Genomic DNA, 17,618 nt, shown 5'->3' with positions numbered 1-17,618 from the left:
GAAATAATGTGTGTTATGTTTGCAAAACACAGATACTATACAAAAGTTTCTACAGGTTGTTGTTTTTTTGTTTTTTGTTTTTTAAATCAGCATCATCATCGTCATCAGCTAGCAGGAGGCTCCTGGAGGGCAAACAGGCTTGACTAATGCAAAGCTCCACTTCAGAACAGGGGTTCTTAATCTGGGGTCTTTAAATTTATTTTAAAAATATTTTTATAACTATCTCAATGTGGTTGATTTCCTCTATAATCTTGTGTACTTTATACATTTTAAAATGTTGTTTCCGAGAAGGCGTTCATAGACTTCACCAGACATCCTGTGCAGTCCATGATGTAAAAAAGGCAAAGAACCTCTACCCAATAACAGAGTTGCCCAGTCCACTGAGAGGCAGTTACTTACCCAGTATCACATAGTGAGACCCATCCAATTCCAAAGCCTTCTCTCTATCCATGATGCCTGGTATCCTCATGGGCATTACCACCACATTTCCTTAAATTCCAGCCCCCTTCCCCACCCCTTTCTCCCTTGTCCCACAATGACCATGGCCATACATCAGTTGGGGAGACGAGAATTAAAGAGTGTACTCATCTGCCAGTTGAAGACTGTCCATAACCAACCCCAGCTGTTCTAGGGAGTGCCTGAGTGCAGGGGAAGATTATCATTCTCTGCGCCAGCTAGGAAGGTATTAATAACTAATTTCTTCTAGTCTTCTGCCACACCCAAACTCCCAGCTGCTGTAGAAAAACTGGAGGACTCTAGTTGGAATGGGGAGATTTGAGAATCTGACATAAAGGGTTACAAGATTTGAGTAGTTGTTCTAGGATCCCACATGAAGATTATTTTTCTTTTCTCCTTTTGTCTTAAGGATTTTAAATCTTATTTGGCCTAAAAAATGTTCTGCAGGGTCCTTCTCTGCACAGCAGCCACTGATAAGTAGCTTAAATCCTGTGTGACTGTGGTGACCTCAGGCATGTGTTAGGAATTCTTTTGGTATCACTAGACAGGGATCCCCCAGATGGGCTAATGAAAGTCAAACACCAGCTTCAGCTTGAACTTGTTCTGGGACACTGATCTGTCTAGAGGGGAACAGAGGAGGCATCTTCTCAGTGGATTACTGTTACACACTGGACCAGAAAACTGGGGCAAGAGAGGCCTCTCTTTATGATCCCTAATTCTATCTTCCTTCATAATGTCTAACTACAGAGAGATCTAATAGGATCTTCAGTTACCAAAGAAAGTTGCCTGTGGTGAATATGGGATGTCAGCTGATATTAGGCTTTCAATCTAGTGTGTAACTAAGGGCTGCTGGTTAAGACTGGATTAAGGGGCACAGTGCTTGTTCCCACTGCTCTCCCATTCTGGTTCCAGGACACGTTGTTTGAGTGCATTACTAAGAAGGCTCCCATCTTGCTATCTCGGGGAATGGTCCGCTTGATCATCATTGATTCCATTGCTGCTCTGTTTCGCAGCGAATTTGGCATCCAGCATTCCATTACAAAAGCCAAATATTTACAGACCCTCGGGGCAAAGTTGCACCAACTAAGCAGTGGATTCCAGAGCCCAGTATTGTGCATTAATCAGGTATGAACCTTCTTCACCTACACATATACTTGTGGAAAGATGTTGAGTATCTGTGAAAAGGGAAATATTTTTTGAAGAAAGGGTCACTGGGAAGTAGTAGTAGTATCATCTGGCCCCTTGGTTACATCAAAGAGAGTGCTATCAGATAGGCCTTAACAGGGGAATTGAATGTCATTCTGCTGTTTCCCACATATGATATCCAGATTAACTTTTCTCCTTTGCTGCCAAAAAGAACACTGTTCCTTGTCCCTCAAAAAAAAAAATTAGCAATTAAGAATGCTTCCTGCCATCATCATTCATACTGTCATCAGAACACAATTTTGTATTTTCCAGGTAACAGATAGAGTGGATGAGAGGGCCCCTGCTGGCACTAATCTGGAGTAAGTACCATCTTATAGTACTTATAATACTAGGTGTCAGACCTATTTTGATTAGTCACATTTCTGTGTGTTACAGTGGAGAGGGCTTCTTCCTCCATTAAGTTAGGTGTAGGGAATCATGGGATTGCCAAACTGAGTTAGCCCAGTTGAAGATACTAACAGATGGCTGCACTCAGCAGAAAAAGGAGAAAGTGAACTCAGATGGCAAATGTATTGGGGTATTTATAGTTTTCTGAAAAGATCAATGTGAACAAACCTAGCAGTGACCAACTTCCTCTCTTTGTTCTTTAGCGTACTTGCAAGACTTTCTCCAGCCCTTGGAATAACCTGGTCCAATCAACTTTTAATGAGGCTAATGGTCAGTCGCTTGGCCTGTGAGCTTTCCAGAGATACACATGCTGCAGCTACTGGAACTGTTATTAGATCACTGAGTATTATTTTTGCACCTCATCTGCCCCAAGCCTGTTGTCACTACATAGTCAGTGCAGAGGGTGTAAAGGGAGCAGAGTGAGTTAATACTACAGTCACACCAATTTAGAATTGTGGGAGAAGAGATACCCTCTATGAAAATATTAATCTGTAGCTTTATAAATCTGTAAGTATAGATGTATGTGTGTGTATATATGCCTATTACTACTAAGCCCAGTTTTCAAATAAGTTAGTCCAGAGAATTACATTGATCCATTTTTATGGAATGTTTTTTACAAGCTAATCACATCTCTCAATGAGGATACCCTTGATATAAAGTAAAAGTGGGGCTCTGACCCTGGAAGGACTGAGAATTCACAATCAAGGCAGAAGCCACTTTTGTAGCCCCCACAGTTTATTATTATTAATTTTTAAATCCTTACTACCTTCTATCTCAGAATGGATACTAAGTATCAGTTCCAAGGCAGATGATTAGTAAGGGTTAGAAAATGGGGGTGAGTTGCCCAGGGTCACACAGCTAAGAAGTGTCTGAAGCCAGATTTGAAGTCAGCATTTCCTGGCTAGCTGTTCACTGAGCCCCTCCTACATAGCTTTAAACCAATCCTTAGTAATAAAAGAAGTGGCTCTGGTTGTCTATTTCTAAGGATAAAATAATTATTTCCCATTTTAAAAAGTTCACTTTCCAGACTGATTTCATGTCACTTCCCCATTCTACCTTCTAGCCAAAATGGCCCAATTGCTATCTCTCTGCCCTTCCTGCAAATATATTTCTTCCCTGGCTTTGGTGCCTTGGCCTAGGCCAGTGTTGGTGAAGACATGGCACGTGTGCAGAGCTGGCACTTGAGGAGCTGCTCCATTTCCCCTGTTCCCAAAGCCTGAGAACATTTTTTGCATGCCCCGCCCCTCTATCCAGCCTCCAAAGCAAGCACTTCCTCCCTCAGCTCTTTCTTGTTAGGGCTTGGGGGGGGGGGGGGGGGGGAAGCAGTGCCTCACAGACAGCTTGAATTTGCCCTCTGGCAACTGGAACTTGGAACCCGTTTGCCAGTGTTGGCCTAGGCTATCCCTAACCAGCTCCTCCTTCCTTATTAAATCCCTAACTCCCTTCAAAGCTCTGCTTAGGTGCCATTGCATGTAAATGAGGCTTTTCATGACCCTCCCCTCCATCCCTCATAATTTGTGTTTTCCCCCAATTCTCCCCAAAACTGGTTTGCATATATTGTATTATCCTGTACATGTTACAGTCCCTTTCCCCAACAATAAAATGTAAGCTCCTTAAGGACAGGCACTCTGGTTCTTTTATCTTTAGATCCCTGCCCATGTACCTTCCTACTGCAGGTGCTTAATAAAAGCTTGTTGGATTGAAGTTGAGGTGTGCTCTTCTGGCACCTACATTAAACCCTTACCATTTTGATGGAAAGTGAAATTGCCCCATCAGCCTCTCTCAAAACTCTTGCCTTTTTCTATTTTAAGATCAGTGACCATAGGAAGATGTATACGAACTAATAGAAAGCAAAGCTGAACAGGAAGACAATCTATATACAATGACAGAAATGCTGAAAATGAATAGACCAAAAAAAAATGTTGTGTATTATAAATGACTAAGCTTGGCCTAGGGAAAAGATGAGAAAATAGCTCCTTTTGGGGGTGGGGGCATGCTGTGGACATAGAACATTCAATCATGCATGACTTTTCATGACCCCATTTGGGGTTTTCTTGGCAAAGGATAAAAGCTTGCCATTTCCTTCTCCAGCTTATTTTACAAATGAGGAAACTGAGGTAAACGGGGTTAAGTGACTTGCCCAGGCTCACAGAGCTAGTGAGTGTTTGAAGTAAGATGAGTCTTCCTGACTCCAAGCCCTTTATCCACTGTGTCATCTAGGTAGTTTTGCTTAAATCTTACAAGTATTAGCTTGCTGGGTAGAGAAGCAAGAAGGAATATAGTCAGAAGTGAAGATGATATAAAGACAAAAGATATAAGAAAAAGTGTTTTTTTTTTAAAGGCGTCAACTGAGGCTTTAATTTCTATAATGCTTACATTAGCTGAAACAAATGGTCAGTAATTACCATTCTAATTGACACACCTTACTCTAGCCAAGATTAATTACTGAAAGTAGACAGATGTACATCAGTGTGAAACTTGGCTCTAAGAGAATCTCTAAGTGTCAGCAGCAGTTTCTCCCTGGAGCTCTTGGAGCTCTGCTTTTAAAATGGTTAAAACATGGGCATATTATCTCCCAGAAAAGATTAGGCAAATGTGCTGCAATTCCACTATAGCAACAAATCACTTCAAAGACCTCTTAATCTGATCTGTAGGTTCCCTTCTAGTATCAAGTACAAAAACAAATTTGGTTTGGCCAGCCTCTTCTCTAAAGTACACTGCTCGACATATGTCTCTTTCTCATAGCTAAGATTAAGAATTCGAGTATAATGGGGAAACTTTCTGGTCTTTTCATTCTTATATATCACGTAAAACAGAGCTGTGCCATTTCTAGCTCATTCACACATCAGCCATCAGCAATGACTTTACTCTCTCTCTCTCATCTGAGTTTTGCTTTCAATGGTCATTCCATCTTGACTTCTCACCTATATCAAGCTTCTCCAGGACATGTGTTGTCTAGCATTTTGAAAAAATGCTCAAAAATATTTTGTAAATGAAATGAGTCAATCTGCCATTGAGACACTGAAGAACACTTGATTCTGAGCTTGGAGAGTTTTTTAGTTCATCTCCTACCTGTCCTAGAGCTTCCCTAGTGTTGGGGGGCTCCAGCAGCCCAATCAGGATGGCAAACTGAACTCTGAGACTTTTTAATATTAAAATTACATTAGCTAGAAATTCTATAGTTGTAATTCACCATGTGATTTGGAAACGTGCTATAACCCCACAATTTATGGGAAATAAGACCAGTTAAATCAGTTTAGGACATAAGAGTCAACAATCAGTCTTCATCTCAAACTACAGACTTACAAAATGTAATTGTTGGGAATTTGGTAAAGAATTAAAAAAGGGGAGGAAAAGAGGGGGAGGGGGGAAGAGAGAGGGAGAGGGAGAGGGAGAGAGAGAGGGAGAGAGAGGAAGAGAGGGAGAGAGGGAGAGAGAGAGACAGAGACAGAGACAGAGACAGAGACAGAGACAGAGAGAGAGAGAACGAGAACAGCTTTTACAAAGTGAATACTTATAAGACTTTTTGGTGGGCTCCTCATTTTTTTTTCTAGTAGAACCTAAATATAAAACAATTAGTTCTGCTAAATCACTAGGATTTTTAGTATTAAAATTACAAAATTCCTTGTTCATTCCCTAGTTGTGATTTCATACCTTGTGACATTTTGTCAGCCTACAAAATTTAAAGGATGCAAAGTCAGTACTGGTATATGGTGTATTTTATGAGCATTTCAGGAAAAGCACAGTGAAATAACTATAGCCAATAAGTTCATTTTTGTAATTCAGGAGAAAAATGCCAGTGGATCCTCTATGCAAGAGAAACAGCACATTTAATAATAAGACCAAGGCACTTGAGATGCAGTACATGAATTTAATAGAAATGACACGAGCTTCTTGAAAACATGCAGTAAATCCCAGAATCAATGTAAACAACTCAACTTTGACACTACAATCAATGTGGTAACAGAATAGGTATGAAGTGAAAACCTTTATACTAAAATTAAGGAATGAAAAGGAGCTCTAGGACAGGTACACTATATTCTTGTATTCTCCATGTCCTCTATTAAGCAGTATGGGCTACAGAAGCTGTGATACAAGTGGAACAGATGTCCATCTCACTAATCTCACTGTCCCTAGAAACTCTTGCCCAATAGCTGACAGCTTGAAAACAGCTGAGGAGCAGCTGAGTTCAGTTCTCCTGACTCCAGAGTCTAGCGCTTCCTGTAAACATGTTTCTGGGTCCTAACCCCTAGTGCTTTCACTGAGCAAGTATCAGACATAGTTTCCCTTCAAAGGTACACTGCCATTTCAGTACAGAAGCAAACATTTTTTAAACTCATGATATGCACAATAAATATTTTGTAACATGTACTTCTATGAAACTATTCGTTGGGCAAAGCTAGTGTCTTTAAAAGGGAAACTGTGAAAGTGACTAGAGCATCATGAAGTCCAAAGTGCTATAAAAAGACCTCCCAAGATACAGTCCTCAGTTTTATCACCCTGAAAAGGCTTCAAATACAGGAACCATGCCAAAATTCTTATCCTATTCCAGAATATCAGCCTTTATTAACCATTTAAATCATCCTTGAAAACTTCTAAGGAATTAAAGTGGTATAGTTTCTGTGTATATCAGCCTAGCCTCTCCTCTACCCAAAAGACCTTTGTGATATAATTCAATTGCATGTATTTATTTTTAAAATCACTTTAGCTCTGTGTGACTTTAAAAAAAAATCCAATCAATGTAAACTTCTTGGAAATATTAAGTGCAGAGACTTATAATCATCTCAGAAATTATTTTTCAAGGAGGTTCATGTCTAAAAAAGCAATCTCTATAGGAATTATATATAAAATTATATATAAACCTTCAAAAATCTATTCTACAGATTCTAGATTTCAAGTGGCCAATCATGGTTTCCTAGCAATATCTGTGCTCCCTTTCATGAATAAACATAATAATTACATATCAAATATAAAACTCTTAGCAGCACTCACACCAAAGAGTTACCAAAAACACATCCAAACTGCATCTGACCCTATCATATATTGTAAACATACAGAAGAACAAGTATTGACAGACATTTTCAACAGACACTCAAGATAACTAAATGTTCGAAACCTACTGCTTAGTAGATTATGTAAACCCATTAAGTCACCTTACTCATCAACCTAGAAATAATGCTGTTTTGTGATTTTTCATTGACTTTTCAAAGTGAAGAAGAGAGGGGAATAATTGCACAATATGAAGATGGCTTACGTTAAGCCCTATTCATTATCTCATTAGAAACAGTAACAAATTCCCAGGAAGTTCATCCTTCCTAGAGCAAATGGATTAATCTTTCCTGAAGAATTCACTGGAGAGCACTTAGCTATGACAGCATAGTACCAGTCCACTGTAACTTCACCTCTAATATTTCTCACTGACTTTGTGTTCACTATCATCTTGCACAGCTTGCATGTAAGATACTTAAGTGCAAAGACATGTAGAAAGATGTGCAAAATCCCTTTCTGACCAATGCTGGTGGTAAAATCTTTCTTGGCCAAAAGTCAGCAAGAAATTAATGGGAGTGGGCAGCTGGGTAGCTCAGTGTATTGAGAGCCAGGCCTAGAGACGGGAGGTCCTAGGTTCAAATCTGGCCTCAGACACTTCCCAGCTGTGTGACCCTGGGCAAGTCACTTGACCCCCATTGCCTATCCTTACCACTCTTCTGCCTTGGAGCCAGTACACAGTATTGACTCCATGACAGGAGGTAAGGGTTTAAAAAAAAAATTAAATTAAATAAAAATTAAAAAAATTTATGAGAGTGAATCTAAGATGACATCTAGCTGGATGTTTAAAAAAAAAAAGCAATTTCATTTCAGACAGTCCATTAAAATGGCAACACATGTGGTTTATTTGCATTGTTATGAAATTTTAAGGGCCAGGCGTTCAAGCAGAATTTTCCAAGTTAAATTGTCATCTTGAAATGCAGCCAAGAAGAATACAAAGTTCTTAAAAGGGAAATTGGTTTCAGCCCAGTTTCACTAGCAGAGTTTTTCTAATTCATAAGTCAAGACTTATGATATCTACTTCTATAACTTACAATCAGTAAGTTACTGAAAAATGAAAGTCATAACTATTTATCTGCAGAGAAGCCAAGACTGGCCTAAAACTGGATTCTTTTAGGTCTAACAACTGAAATTCTACTTTCAAGTCTTTGTTTCATCCACTGTAATTACACCATGGTTTTGTCTTTAGTTTATTGTCTGCATTTCATGTACAATGCCATCAGCTTTGATTAGGGAAAGGATTTTATCAGTTTAAGAAGCTCCTAAAAAAGAACTCTTTAACTTGTTCTACTGATACAAATTGTACCCTTCTTGCTGCAATTTATTCCTGGGGAACAGACAAGTTAAGCCACATATCTAGGGTCATATAGTTATGGATCAGAGGCAGCATTTGAAACCAGGTCTTTCTAACTCCCAAGCTTAGTTCTCTCTCCACTGTGCCATGCTGCCTGTCACTTTCTCACATGTAATAAAACATATATTTCATGTATCAAATTTAGAAACAGCACACCTGGTGCCAGTCTACTAAAAAAAGAGATTTTTAGAGCCACGAAACCAAAACAGCTGTCCCAAGGCTATTTCTGTTATCATCTTACAAGTTGATAAAAAATTTTATCAAATTTTAAAGGCAAAATAAATACACAATATATTTCTAGTTCTATGGGAGCCTGTAAGCAGAAAAGCCATCAAAAAGTGCACTTTGGGGGCTATGTCTCTAGCTCTGTGGAGTATCATTGCTCAGCATATAATCAATTGTCTCATCCTCTAGGAAGAAAGGAAGGAGTAGGCCATATAGTACACTAAAAAAATAATGATCAAATAACGTTAGTGGTCAGGGAACACAAAGTCTTCAATAAGAGGTATAATGGACATTTTGATAATGAAAATCTATACATGTAACTGAAAAAATACATACCCCATGCAGATATATAATTTTTGCATTCTATTATATTAATAACTATACAAAGGCTTTTAACAAATTAAAAATTGCTACAAAGGAATCCCCAAAAGTTTATTCTCTTTAACTTCACCAATAAAGTACACTACACTGAGAAACTAAACTTAGCAGCATTATCCATAGTTATAAAATGTCTACATTAGACAATTAAGCATATGTCCAAATTTTCTACAGATACTAAAGGCGTATCTTATAGAAATAATTAAGTGCATTTCATATACAGATAACTGCATTATTGCATTACACATCTATATCTCATAATAAAAACGGTCTTTTCTTTTTTTGCCTGCTCACAAGCAGAAACTAGATTTGTTTTTCCCTAACATAAAGTGTAATTCTAATCCTAGTGTGAGCACATTAGTAAATTCTTCTTTTCCTTTTTGTTTCACGATGCTCAATCACTAATGACAGCATGCAGACTGTTACATACTCTCCAAGTTCTACAGAACTTCTTAAGAGCAATCTAAAAATCAGCCCTCTCATGAGGCAATCCAGGTGAGTCCTCTCTACTTAGTTTATAGTGAAGCCTAAAGGAAGACCACAGACTATCACTTGTACACCTTCTCTTGGGGAAAGCACTAACCAAGACTGACACAGGAAAGAGCAACTCTCTAAACTCTCTGTGAAGTATCATGTTCCAATATAGATTCAATTACTTGTCTCATGGCAAGTCCCTAAAGAGCCTATTAAAACGCTTTGCTCTCTCCTCTTTCTTTCTCTTTACCTTCTGCCTTAGCATCAATTCTAAGACAAAAGAGCAGTAAGGACTAGGCATTCAGGGTTAAGCAACTTATCCAAGGTCACATAGCTAGGAAGTGTCAAGAGTCCAGATTTGAAGCCAGGTCCTCTCAACTCCAAGTCCAACACTCTATTTATTGTGCTCTCCAGCTGCCCCCAAAACCCCATACTTTCAACATCTACTTGGGAAGTCATACATGAATGTGATAGCATTAAATGGGCCATCAGCAGCAGAGGATCCTCCTAGTCATAGTGAGTTGAACCTGCCTACACTCTGCCATAGTGAAGATCTAATGAGTTACTTCTGATGTTTCAGTCCTGGGAATCTAGAGACTATCATGTATTTATGTTGAATAGTTAATAACTATACAAAGGCTACTCTAGCTCAAAGTGTTCCTCTAGCTCATGGCTACTGGGATAGCAAAACCTACTGGTAACAAGGCTAAGTATAAGCAAAGAAGATAGCAGTGACCTATAGACTCCTTAAAAGAAGGAGAAAGTCACTACATTTTAAGTCATTTTGGAGAAATATAAAAAAATCAGAGTCCTTTGCCATGGAACCTCTCATTTACGTGTTCCTAACAAGAGGGATGAGGAACCAAGGCTTTGAGAGTCTCAGTGCTTCTTTAATAGCTAGCTTCAGTCCCAGCACCTCAATGGGCTAAGTCAGTGTGACTGGCACTCAGAACTCTCGATTCTGTCAGACATTTATTTCGTTCCTGCATGAAAATAAAATAGGAAAAAGTTATATTTTATGTAGAATTCAAATGATTCAAGTAAATAAAATGTTTCAAGTGACCTTAAAATACTAATAATATTAATATAAATCTAAAATTATGAATGTCTATATTCAATTTACATATGCAAATACTTAAGTCTTGATGTCGTGTTAAGAGGCATCAATTACTACCAGGAAAAACAAACCAAAAAAAATCTCACTGTTTTATATTTTCCCTTCTATTAAAGCAAGCTTTTAAAAGGCCCTTAACATGCTCTAGACAACTCTCAAAATCTAAGTCCAAAAACTGTGATTTTAATTGAATGTGAAGACCTGTGGTTGTGAAATATGCCTCTCACTTGTTCACTTTCGTTTCAATTTTAAGGTTAATGGGGGCTGTCATTCTTATGAGGAACGGCAAAATCAATGCACCAATATACTTATAGGGCTTATTGCCATAAACGGTAAGGGCTGGGGGGATAGACTTAATATTTTATCATTTAGTTCTTGTGTGGGCAGCCTATTTTCTCAGGAAGAAAGTCAGTGATTCAGTAGGGAGAGTAATCAAATGAGCTCTATATATAAGGGCAAATTCAAACTATAATTTATTATCTGGATCATGATTGGCTTTAACTTCAGATATTTGGGCAAAATTCCTAATTCAAAGACTCCCTTGTCACTCACAGGAAACCAGAAATTAGGCCTTTATCAATTCTATGGCATCTTAAAAGCAACATACAGCTATGATGACATTATGATACAAATTCAGACTACAAAACAAATATTTCAAAGAAATGAGAGTGGGGAGAAAGATACATGGTGCATACACTAAGACAGGAAACTGAAATAAACACAATGCAGAGTATTTGTGGGAGACTTAGGCAATTAATCAAGTGTTAAATTTCCAAAAAAATTATTAGTCTATTAGTCAAAAGTTACCATGTTAGTAAACTGTTGAACATTTAAGAACTTAACTGGACAATACATATGTTAATCATCTTTTTAAATACATGGTTATGAGTAGGGAAAATAAATATAGTTTAATTATATTACTTAAAATTTTAGCATTTTCTCATTAATATAGTGAGTTTTTAAAAACAATAAAATGTAATAATCAAACCTTATTAACTATTTTACTAATTTGCTTAAGAATTAAGGTTTTTTAAAAAGTGTTTTCTATAACATTCTACTATAAAATTTATTTCAAAGGTGTGCTGATCCTTTCATTAAATCCCTAGTTAAGTATTTGGGGACCAGATTTTGTTGATGGTATTTATGCATTTAAGAATATTATTTTAAGGCTTCTTACTTGAAAGTGATCTTCAGCAGCCTTGCCACCCATATTAAGAACATTCAGAGAACTGGCACGCTTCATGCTGCAACCAGGACACCAAACATGCAAGGATAAAGCAATCAGAACAATGGAAAAGTCTAAGTCCTTCAAACACAATCAAAACATGGTCACAGCATAGGGTTTTAAGTGTTATCAGCAACACTTGAAATTAAAAAAAGATATCTTGGGGAAAAAAATTTGAGGATTTTTTTTGTTACTTAGGCACAATTTTTTTAATGATCTGATAAAAACTAATAGAAGGCAGAGAATTACATTAAGTTGGATAGTGGATTTACATTTAATATTAATGGCCTAATAAAAATTAGTTTACTAGTTATTTTATTTATGTCATGTATCCTTCAAAATGATTACCTTAGGAAAGTAGGCCATAATGGATCAAAACCTATTTTCTGGGAATAACTTTGCAAAAAATATATTTACCAATCAGCTTTTAACAACTGTTTTAAGCCATATCATTTCATATGATATTTTTATGCTACTCTTATTTTTGTCTCTCAAATTCACCTAAGATAGCTTGTTTCTGAAAAGATTTTTATGAAATATCTGCTTAGTGCTTCATTTCATTCTTATTTATGGGATAAGCCATTCTATTTTTATATATTTATACCTGTTTTAGGAAAATCAGGAACAATTCATATAGTGACTATGAAAAATAAATTCCAAATTTTTCCAACTAAGAATTCAAAGGTCATTATTCAAAATACTTTAAACCAGTGATGGACAAACTTTTTAAAGAGGGGGCCAAAGGAAAGGAAATGCTCATCTGTCAGTCTGTTTCTAAGGCAACTCTTTCGAAGTTTCACTGTATTGTATCCTACTCATTGTATTCATCAGATTAGGAATAGTGTCCCACAGCCAGATAGAACATTTCAGTGGTCCACATCTGGCCCGCAGGCTGTAGTTTGCTCATCACTGCTTTAATCCAAAATATATGCTGTGTTACATATACTACTCAGCATCATTTTCTTAGGGAGTTGGGAAAAAATAATCCTTAAGTCACTCTGAAATTATATTACTGCTCTTAATGTTCTCTCCAATATAAAATAATCTCTGTGGCTTTATAATTGTTGTAAATAAGTATCTGTTTAAATATAGCTCTTCTGGGGTCATCTTTAACGCTTTTAAAGCAATACCTTATATTTATTTTGTTAATCCCTAAGAATCCACCTATTTCAGTCTAAAATAGTCAGTTTTAAGTATTAAGTGTTTGAAAGTGGGATCTTAAATTATTACGTTATCAGTAGTATTATTTTAAATTTAATTAGTTTAAGTCAGTAGTTTTGAGACATACACACACATTTTGGCAAGTTAGCAACAACCAAAGTGACAAGTCAAGCACAATGACACAACTCTCAGTGTTATGTTTTTTAAAAATACATTCAAAAGCCATGAGAAAGTTCATTAACAGAAAAGATAAACAGACCCAATATATAAAATACTTTCTCCATTTCCCTCCCCCACAAAAAAGTCAAAAGACTCAGTGCAAAATATTTCAAGTTTTAAACAGTCTTTAATTCCTAATGTTTTGGAGCAGAGCTTCCAATATCAGAAGCAAATCATGCTTAGTTTACCTCAAAATTATATCACTAACCAAATAGTTCTGAGGGAAGGTAGAGGTATAGAAAAAAGCACAATCTGAGTAGCCATCAACAAGTTCCCTCTCAATAAAATGAATGGAGCAACTAGACTAGGCAATGTCTAAAATGCCTTACAGGTCTAATGGCATGTGATTCAAAGTTCATATATTCTCTTCTACATAGGTTGTTTATAACTCTTCCTAATCAAATTGAAGCTATATGTTTTTTTAAACAATTAGGAAGCACAAAGAATGTGTTCTATAAAAAATAAGAGAAATGGAAGGGAATATACAAGATTTATCGAATTCAGTGTCAAATATGTCCTTTTTTTGACCACACCAGCAAGCACTATTCAGATTTAATGGTTCAAAGACTAAAATGTCTACAAATCAAAAATAAAGTTTAAGTTTTTTAAAAATTCAGCCTTCAGTGACTTGTATGTGAAGCTATTGAAGTAGTTTAGAAAAAAAAATCTAAATTCAAGGAAATTTTAATAATAATGTCAGTAAATAAAATTTTATGCATACATTGCATATATAGTCAAGTTTACAAAATTTCTGCACTGCACACCAAATTACAATGATGGAAGGGAAACTACAGCTACACTACAGCTATACCTGTTATGTTTCTGTTAATTATGGATGCAGTAAACATATAAAGAACATATGCTATGTGAAACTGGCTTCTAAATATGAAAAGTCTGCCATTTAACACAAGAATTTTCATTAATTTACTCTAACACCTCATCATGACGTGGAAGGTAGCACAAACTTTAGCAGATGCTGTCAAGCTGGAAAGGCATATGAACTGTGATGATCAGTTGAGTTAAGCTCTGAGAAGCTCATCAACAGATTAGCCATAGAGTGATGAATTTCTTTTTTAGCTACTATTGTTATCAGAGACTACCTACTAAGTTATATGGGATTGCATTCTATATTCATGGAGAATATACCTAGGAAAGCAGAGATACTTGCACAAGAAACTATACAGTGAACATTTAAAATACCAAATTCAGCAATTTGATTTTTAAAAAATCATTTAAATCAAAACATTTACAATCCTGAAATAACTTGATCTGGTGATTGCCTAAAGAAGAGGACACAAAAAGAAGTTTTCATGCTCTCTGGCCAATGGAAGATAAAATATTTTAATACCTTTTATAGTGCAGTGGGAAACATCTATATCAGTTTCAGGATAAACATTAATTTACAAAAAGGTTGATATTAAAATGTCACTTGAACTCTAAATGTCTACAGACATTTAGAAATAACTTATTTGATTTTAAACACCACAGTTCTTTGACTTATAACCTTAAAATACAGATGCCAAATTCAGAAAGAATGCATGCAAAATTAGAGAAAAAGAGTCACAAATCCAGATGTGGCCTTCACCAAAACGTAGAAAATTTTGAAAACAAAAATACTTTTCATTTCCTTTCTTTCTACCTTAAGATGTTTACAGAGCTCATACCATGATGTCTAAAGAGTACTTTGGATAGCTTTGCAAAGCAGAATGGATAGCCACTAAGACTGAATTAAGGCTCTGATCACTGCCCTATATAAAAACTTTTCTAGTGAGGAAAGAGAGAAAGAAAAGAAAAATGACAAAACACAAGTTTTAGGAACCATTTGAAGTTTGACCCCTAAGCAGAAAGTATTCTGAAGGCAAACAGGGTTCATAAACAAATTTTCCAGAAGCATCATTTCCCCTCCTGGTGAAATTATGTGCTCCAGAGTATATTCCTAACCAACCAGATGAAAGCGTCCCCAAGCCCATTAAGGCACATAAAAGCAAGCCACCATGGTTATTTAATATTGTAGTTGTCTCAACAAATATCACACGAATGCCTAATTTTTATATATGTGTGTGTGTGTATATGTATGTATATATATATGTATATATGTATATATACATATATATATATATATCCTCAGAAATAGAACCTAAAAAGCAGATTTACAGAGTCTTCCATATTGATAGAATGAAAACTGGCATATTAACTATATTCATTTTAAATTCACTTCTGAAAATCTAGAACTATAAGCCAATAAGAGAAATCAGGATGAAAATTATTATTTTATTTTCTAAACAACAAATTACTCAACCAGAGTGAATTATAATAATAATCCTTTACTGACTTATTTGTGCTTAACCAAAAGAAAATCTCTTAGCCTAAGATGAGAATTCCTTTTCATTCCATAGAAAACAATATAAAAATATCGTTAATCATCATAGATTATAAAACTATAAAGTATAATCAATAGAATTGTAAAAATAATGATCAATGAATTGATTATTGATTATAAACTGATTTGATACTCTGCTTGTTGTACTTACAAAGAATCTTCAGTTTATATAATTGAAGTAGAGTTCATAAGTGAACTTCTCTTCAGGGCCAGGTGCAAGGACACTAAGGAGACTTTTGTTATATAAAAATAAACTATTTATTGAGAAAATAAGGATAAAAAAGGATTTCTAACTCTAAGGGATTCTAGCTCCACCCTAATAAAACTCCCTGGTTCTGCAAGGAACCACTTCTCCTGTTTCCACAGGCTACACTGATCCTTCCTGATCTAACCCAAATTTTCCCTATTCTACAATAAAATACTATTATCCTTTATACGAAGTTGTAAAAATAACAAAGACCAGCTGGCTGAGCCTCAGCAAGAACCAAGTTAGGACTCTGAGCTTTAGAGGACTCAAGAGTCCAAACTAAAGACCAGGTCTTTCTTTGGTCTTCTCAGATATAAAAACAATTTATAAAAGAGCAATAGACAGTCACTAGTGTTTCCCAAGTTGGAAAAGGAAATCACTTAGCTCCTTCAGGTTTTTTCCTCCTTTCCTTCTACCTCAGACAGTGAGGAAAGAAAGAAAAGAAGATGTCACCTCCTTCCAGCACTCTGAGAGTGTAACTGTCACTCAGACTAACTGCCATGTCCAAAGAGAGTAACTGCCATAGAAAAACCATTAAACTGTCAACATTTGAAACTGACATTGTCTCAGATTTTTTTAAAACTCCAATTCTTTCTCAAGACAGCTTCTCTACTTCTTATCTCTAAACTAATATAACAAGACTTAATTTCTAATATCATCCTTATAATTCCAACCTCCCCCCCCCCCAAGCATATGGTAAATAGAGCTTCCATGAAAAATGGAGCTTCAGAAAACAGGATAGGTTACAGTAGGCATGTTTTACAATTTATCAATTACAAAGCAGATAGGTAAAAAGATGCCAACTCTGGAAACATCACATAAAAAGCAAATTTCACTGCTAAAAAGCATAGTATAGTAAGACTACCAATGGATGAAAATGAATTTTGTCACTCAAACATTTTTATGCCTTTGTTCTTCAAACTGAGTGTAACCTCTAAGATGCAGATTTCTCAGGAATAACATTAGTCATGCATTTGAAGCAAATATCTGTGGGTTTTAGAATCCCTAATTAAAATTTTCCACCATGCCACCCCCCCAGTCAAAGCCTAAATGCTCTCTTCTACCACCATCCCTTCCTTTTAGAATCCATCTTATGTGTGCTATTATTTGTTAAAGTGGAAGTTCAATTATTTGCCATGTGGCAGTAGTTAGCTATGCAACAGCTTTAATGTATTTGGGGGAAATACAGTATTATCAAAATTATGCTAATGTTCAAAAAGAAATGTTTCTTAAATAAGCTAGTTCAATATTAAACTTAATATTAATTGACATTTCACTGCTAAAAGCTAAAGGGCATCAGTCTTACTTTAAAAGTTTAACTTATATGGCCAAAAACCATTTTTCTATGATACATGTCCAAAAGCTTGTTCTCTCTAAACTGTCTAAGTGGGCAACTCAATCTAATAGTATTTCTCGATCTACACAGGGATAGGTGATGTTAAAACTACCAAACCTTAAAATTAATAAAGAAACACAATTAAAATGGAATGTTTTTCAGAAGTTTATGTGTGAGAAAGTTTGTAGCTACCAAAAAAAATTACCTTGGCCACTATTTAGTTTACAAAATGGATAAAAGGGGGCAAGTATCAGCATAGCTAGGAAAATATAATTACCCAGGATTCTTTGGTTCACTGTCTCGTGAACTTCCTCCCTTCAGCTTTCTAACCAGCTTCTCACTGCTGCGTCTAATTGAAGCCCGAAGTTTGCTAAAGGAACCACTGCGTTTTAAAGATCCAGTGCCATCCT

General features: G+C 36.1%; 2 protein-coding genes across 8 annotated transcripts in view; one reads left to right on the top strand and one right to left on the bottom strand.

The window, feature by feature from the left end:
- The window catches only part of XRCC3 (X-ray repair cross complementing 3), a 31,460-nt gene extending 28,695 nt beyond the window's left edge, over positions 1–2,765 (top strand). The window contains exons 5-7 of the mRNA XM_044664640.1: positions 1,369–1,581; positions 1,915–1,961; positions 2,253–2,765. Of these exons, the coding sequence (XP_044520575.1) occupies positions 1,369–1,581; positions 1,915–1,961; positions 2,253–2,472 (480 nt within the window). The 3' untranslated portion in view covers positions 2,473–2,765. The remainder of the gene's footprint in view (positions 1–1,368; positions 1,582–1,914; positions 1,962–2,252) is intronic.
- Positions 1–17,618, bottom strand: part of KLC1 (kinesin light chain 1) — a 68,658-nt gene that overhangs the window by 2,969 nt on the left and 48,071 nt on the right. For 4 of the 7 annotated variants that reach the window (XM_044664637.1, XM_044664636.1, XM_044664638.1 and 1 more), the window contains exon 15: positions 17,579–17,616. Coding sequence is in view for 3 of the 7 variants with exons in the window: in XM_044664631.1 (XP_044520566.1) it covers positions 10,444–10,509; positions 11,818–11,884; positions 17,486–17,616 (264 nt within the window). In the remaining 4 variants the exon portion in view is untranslated. Of the gene's footprint in view, positions 1–10,428; positions 10,510–11,817; positions 11,885–17,485; positions 17,617–17,618 lie in introns of those variants that run through there. The other 3 variants (XM_044664633.1, XM_044664632.1, XM_044664631.1) reach the window with 2 other exon arrangements.

This window comes from Gracilinanus agilis, chromosome 2 (assembly GCF_016433145.1).
Source record: "Gracilinanus agilis isolate LMUSP501 chromosome 2, AgileGrace, whole genome shotgun sequence".
In the NCBI taxonomy this organism is placed as follows: Eukaryota; Metazoa; Chordata; class Mammalia; order Didelphimorphia; family Didelphidae; genus Gracilinanus; species Gracilinanus agilis.
This window is presented reverse-complemented; position numbering and strand designations above follow the sequence as displayed.